The sequence below is a fragment of the Aphelocoma coerulescens genome, chromosome 1A, assembly GCF_041296385.1.
Source record: "Aphelocoma coerulescens isolate FSJ_1873_10779 chromosome 1A, UR_Acoe_1.0, whole genome shotgun sequence".
In the NCBI taxonomy this organism is placed as follows: Eukaryota; Metazoa; Chordata; class Aves; order Passeriformes; family Corvidae; genus Aphelocoma; species Aphelocoma coerulescens.
In genome coordinates, this window is record NC_091014.1 from 29,854,189 (window position 1) to 29,860,188 (window position 6,000).

Below are 6,000 nucleotides of genomic sequence, written 5' to 3' on the forward strand. Positions count from 1 at the left end.
TTATAGTAAAAAGAAGGGATAATAAACAGACAGCCCTATTGGAATATAGGTCCTTGGATCCTGGACCAAAAGGAGAGTACTATTTACAGGAAAATGGGTAGGAGTTTGGTTCAGAAAAAAACAAATTTGTTTTGCAAAACAGACACAAAGGTAGACTGTCATGAATGAGTTTTTAGGTTGTTCAAAGAATCACCAGCAAAGGTATCAGCAAAAGCAGATTTAATACAAAAATGAAAGCAAAACAAAGTCTGTTTGCAAGGTTCACTCTTCCACTTACTAGATGGACAAAACACACAGAGAAATCAGACTAAAATCTGAAATCATTCAATCTAAAACTAAAATCAAAATTATGTTTTAGGCATGGAGGCAGGAATTGGGAAAAGGTATGGATGGGCAAGAGTAAGGATAAAAAGGTATTAGGGAGAATCTCCGGTTGTATCACAAGATTTCAAGTGGACCCCTTTGCCAAATGCCAAATTTAAGGCATGTGTTTTGTTTATTTGAAAGAAATAAGGACTCTTGATAGTAAGTTCACATGTGGTGCATTGAGTGGTAGTTAGGTAGTGTGATGCTGATTTGGTTTTGACACTGATGGCTTTAGTTTGCAATTACTTGCACACTGGATCCACAAAATGCTGGTTGAGAGGAGAGATCACACATTGTAACACTGAGGAGAGAAAGAATCTTCAGGAACTGCATATATCCAGCTCATACCTGGCCAGACTTCAAAGGGAGCTTAAAAATCCTTCTCTTTTAATTTACATCCACATGTTTATTTGTACACATCTATTAAGTCTTTATCTGGCATTTCTCTAGTTTTTAGAGGTTGTTAAAACTGACAGATCACAATTGCATTACTGCACAGAATTAATCTTGTAGTCTGTTCTTAGACAGAACTTTTATTAGCTTTCATTCGTGAGCCACAGGAGTGTACTGGCTGCATGCAATGGCCAGCAGTGTTTCCTGTTAAGTATGGATCCCTACATGTAGGTCACTCATCTAACAAGAAAGAAAAAGATTATCTGTTTAATGTGCATTTATCCTGCTAATGTTCTGTTAATGTGCTGTCTAAGGGTAGGACTTGCTTTATTTAAGAAAGCTGGTAAATAGATCTCTGCAACAGTGCCTAAACCTTGTAAGGAACCACTATAATGAGGTGAATTGCTACCTATTGATTCTGGAGCCAGCAAGCACATCTCAGGAAGATTTATTATTCCTTTCTCTTTGTAGAATAGCAACATGCCAATAGAAGTTTCCTTATACTTGCTCATCCTTCAGCTTCACTCAGCAACCTTTTTGTCTCGTTTTCTTCCATTAGAAGTGTATTTGTGTCTTTCCAACTGCATTATCCTGGTCTGGCAAAAGCAGAATATATTTTCTGTGGATATTCTTAAACACAAAACCTGAATTTAATTTTTTTCCCTATGGCTGTTCATTCATTAAGAACTACTACTTTGATACTTAGGGATAGAAACTAAATATTAATGTGCCTCATAAATCACTGAAAAATCCAGATAAATATACCCCCATACTTTCGGTTTGTCGTGCTGTGCTTGTTTTTAGGCCTGCTGAAATCTCTGCTGTTCGGTTTGTGTATTACCTTCTCAGTGTGGTTTTTCTTCATTCAACATTTTCTGGAGAGCTGTCCAGTGGGCTTGTTCCAGCAGCACCTCAGGACTGCCACCACCAGCTGCAAGCACTTCTGTCCTCAGTCTGTGTTCAACAGCAAGATGAGCAGTAAGCTAGGTCCTGCACTGCCCGTCTACCATACTGATAGAGACAAGCCATCTCTCAGATGAAAGAATAGCCAGTTCTCAGGCTCCTTTGGCCCATCTCCAAGACTGACAGCCAGGCACAGTTTGGCTGGGCTATTTTCTCATATAGATGCTTCTTAACAGGGAGCTGGACCATAGCAACACAAACCACTTAACAATAGCAATTCTTATTTCTCTTTGCCAGAGCGAGTCATGTAAAGTTTGTAAACCATATATTAATATTTTATGTCTTAAAATATTTGTTTAAGAAAGACTCTTGTGACTTTAACAGATGTAAATGCCATACTGCTAGAAGTCAGCCATCTGGACTTTGTAATCTGGCAGGTAAACAAACGGACCAGGCTCTTTGACATCTCTCAGATTATTGCTGTTCATATGAGCATTAACATTTCCAAAGGTGTCTCTTTGCTTTGTCACATTTCAAAGACTCCATTAATTTTGTTTTCACATGCTTAAATATTTATTTTGACCTTTTGCCTCCCGGTATAATAACCTCCTGGCTTGTCGGACTGGCCAAATCAAAATACACTGATGTGTCCTGAATGGCCTTTTTTCTTGTATAAACATTGTGCATAAACATGCAGCTCTTGCAGAACAAAAGAGTGAGTCCTCCACCGTGCTGTAGCAAGTCTCTTTGTCCATTTCAGATTATCCATACAGGTAGGGGCTGTGCTGAGATCAGCCAACTGGTTTCCAGCCTCCATACTCTGTGGACTTCAGGATTATTCCCCCCACTGCAAGTAGAGCTGAAGTAAGACCAAGTAAGACCAATACTGTGTTGTTGTCTATTTGATGCACAGGTGCCGCTGTTGGAGTACCGACTCTGCTCCTGGTCCTAGTGGTGCCTGCCCTGGGTGTCCTTGCCTGCTCGGGATTCTGAATGTAGCTGGATTCACCTTGTCCTCCACCTAACACAAAGGACTCCCTTTGAAGATGAGGACCACGATTCTTTTTGATTCTTGTGGCACCATCCTAAGCCAAATAAATTACACTTTAAAAAGAATTACCCTACCGATTTCCTATGAACTTTAAGAGGACTGAGGCATCCAGGAACTCCTTCATGAAGTAAATCAACTTTTGAGCGGCTAAGAAATATTTTTAACTTGTTCCAATATGCCTTATAAAACACTTATGCTGATCTGTGACAGTTGCATGATTCGGTCCAATGGGGCAAGTTACAGTGTTAAAACCCAATAACATAGGCTGTACAGTGAAAGTAAAATCACCATACGTAGGTGCTTTAACTTGAATAACAAATTGTGAAATATAATAGAGATTGAAATGTTGATTGTATGTGATAAATGTAAGAGTACTACGTCTGTCTGTACTATCCTATATGTTTTGTGTACTGCATATTTTTGAATAGCCCCGTCATCATTTATTGGGATACTGGTTTTTAGAGAGACAGTCAAAGCAAAAACATTTCATTATTTACAGCTATATTTCTTGAGGTTACTGGATAGAATCGGAAAGAATTGAAATAAAAGTCAGTGATAAGGATTTTTTATTTTAAATATGTTCATAACACCCAAGACATGGATAGCATGCTCAACTTAAAGTAATTTACCTGTGCTTCACTGGTGCAAGATTTCTTATATTCTTTTCTTAAAAGAATTCTGTTGAAAAATTCTGTTACGGTAATTGTTACTGATTTTGGGAGTCGAATGTCAGCTTTCAGGGAAGCAGCGTAATGTATTGGTTTTGATTTAGTCTTATTCCTATTGTTATTATTAAGGTAGCAATATAACACGTAGGAGTTTGGAGATGAAGTCCATGCTAAGATCAGCCAAGTGGACCATGAAATGGTAGGAAACATAAGTTATTTTTTAAAGTGAAAAGATTTAAAATATAAAAAAAGGAAAAAAGGTATACAATAAATGGCAAAAGCAGAGTAGCACAGTAAAAAAATATTATATTTACATTTTTATGCTGCAGACGCCAGGTGTTACCTTCCTGTATTGAAGGCGTACATTTGGGAGAACTATATGCTTTTTCAAGAACTTGATATTATTCTAATGTTCATAGTGTTGTAAATAAGAGTTTTAAAGTTCTGAGACCATTTCTCTATTTGATAGAGTACTGAATGATCCAACTGTGTGTTAGTACGTGAAAGTCAGATCCCAACTGTTAGTCAAAGCTACATGTTTACTATGGCCTTTGCAAAATGGGAACTCTATTAGAGATAATGTTTTTGTTCTGACTGTGTCTAGAGTGTTTCAGTGCTGGGTTTCTTTGTTGGTTTGTTTGGGTTTTTTTAAGTTGTTAAAGAAATGCACATTCCTTTCATTTTCCATGGTATGCTGGGAATTAGTTTGAGTGTGAATGATGAAGAAACGCAGTGATGTTGAATCAGCTGGCTCAAGTAATAGTGCAATGTCTGATGCTTCAAGAATTATAAGCTTTGAATCATATTTTATTAGCACAACCTTGCTAGCTACTTAGAAATAGATTTTATCTTTTTAGAACTGATACTGTAGAGGTCCGTAATAATATTTACATGAAGCAAGGATAGGTCTATTAATAATTTACACCCTTTTCTTTTATTTGTATAATTTTGTACTATATATTTACATGTAAAAGTGTAGAGTCTTCATTAATAAATATCAATAATACTGTTTTAGTTTAATTTTAACTATTTGTTACAAGATGAAAATTTTTTAAATAGGCAGAAGTGATAACTCCCCTATAGAGGAACGTCAAAGTGTCAAACACTGCTAAGTTTCATAAATTGTATAATTATTTGAAAGAGAAATGAGCTGTCTTCATACATAAGAAACTAATATGTAACTGTAAGCCTTCTGTAAAAAAAAAAGTGTTTTATTGTGTTTCATTTGGTTTTGTTCTTTTGCAGTATGAGTCATTTTTATATAATATACAACCACAACTACATCTTTTGCCAAATGCATGATTGCCTTTTACTTTTCTAATACATGGTGTAAGAAGCAAAACTGTTTCATTTTTGCATGGAAGTGACCTGGGACGGAACGCCACTTCTCTTTTTTTAAATCAGCAACACGGATGAGGTAGGTGTCACATACTGATCAGATAGCTGGAGAATTTTCTGTTTCACATAATTGTGTAAATTTGACTGGGACCTTCAGTTTCAAATTGTTGTCAAGAAAAACTAACTAATGTATCATCTGCTTTAAAATGCAAGGTTCTTAATTAAAGTTTATATAGATAGACATATTTGGTGTTTCTTTATATTTCAGGAAAATTGATATTGCTATTATTTGATACTGATGAATATTGAACTGGTTTTTTAGTTACTTTTTATCTTTTTTTTTTTCAAATAAGTAGAACAGGACTGTGCTTTGTCCTTTTTATGAATGAAAAGTAAATGACAAATAAATGTATTAATGTTACTCAAAGTATTATAACTGTCTTTTGAATTGGAACTTTCTAATTTCATAGCAGGGATGTGGTCATCTGTGATAGTAAAAGTGTGGATAGAATGAAGTGCTGTGTATTCCTGCCCTGCCTTCTTGTGACTGTTGCCGGAGTTTAAGAGCTTTTCTGGCTGTTCTGCTTTGATTATAGGTGATACAGATACAAGTATTTTCCTAAAATCAGGAACAGAGAGCACCCCGAGAGCTTTTCAGCATTTTTGGAACCAGGAGATAACTTAGTAGAGTATTTTTTCAGGTAACATTTTCTATTCCAGTAGATATATGTCATGATTTAACCCCAGCCAGCAACTAAGCCCCACACAACTGTTCACTCACTGCCTGATCATGAATGGAGAGAAAATCAGAAGAGTAGAAGTGAGAAAGCTCATGGATTGAGATAAAGACAGTTTAATAGGAAAAGCAAAGGCCATGCACAGATGCAAAGCAAAGGATTCATTCAGCGCTTCCCATGGGCCGGCAGGTGTTCAGCCATCCCCAGGAAAGCAGGGATACATCATGGGTAACCATCACTGGTGAAGACAAATGCCATCACTCCAAATGTTCCCCACTTCTTTAGCTCCCCCCAGCTCTGTATGCTGAGGTTGGTGTCATATGGTCTGGGATATTCCTTTGGTCAGTTTGGGGTCAGCTGTCCCGACTGTCCCTTCCCAACTCCTTGTGCACCATTCTCCATTTCTTCCAGAGATTATACATTTGTCTTTTAACTTTTCTACCACTAACTCCTTTTGCTTTGCCATTTTAAAATTCTTCTTATTTCCAAAACTAGAAGAAAGGAGAGCATGCACAAAAGTCCTCATGAATGGAAAATAAAAAAA

At 36.7% G+C, this 6,000-nt stretch overlaps 1 protein-coding gene across 1 annotated transcript in view; it reads left to right on the forward strand.

Annotated features, from left to right (window-relative positions):
- The window catches only part of CNTN1 (contactin 1), a 162,562-nt gene extending 157,452 nt beyond the window's left edge, over positions 1–5,110 (forward strand). Inside the window, exon 23 of the mRNA XM_068997569.1 lies at positions 2,576–5,110. Within this exon, the coding sequence (XP_068853670.1) occupies positions 2,576–2,655 (80 nt within the window). The 3' untranslated portion in view covers positions 2,656–5,110. The remainder of the gene's footprint in view (positions 1–2,575) is intronic.
- The last annotated feature ends 890 nt before the right edge of the window (positions 5,111–6,000 follow it).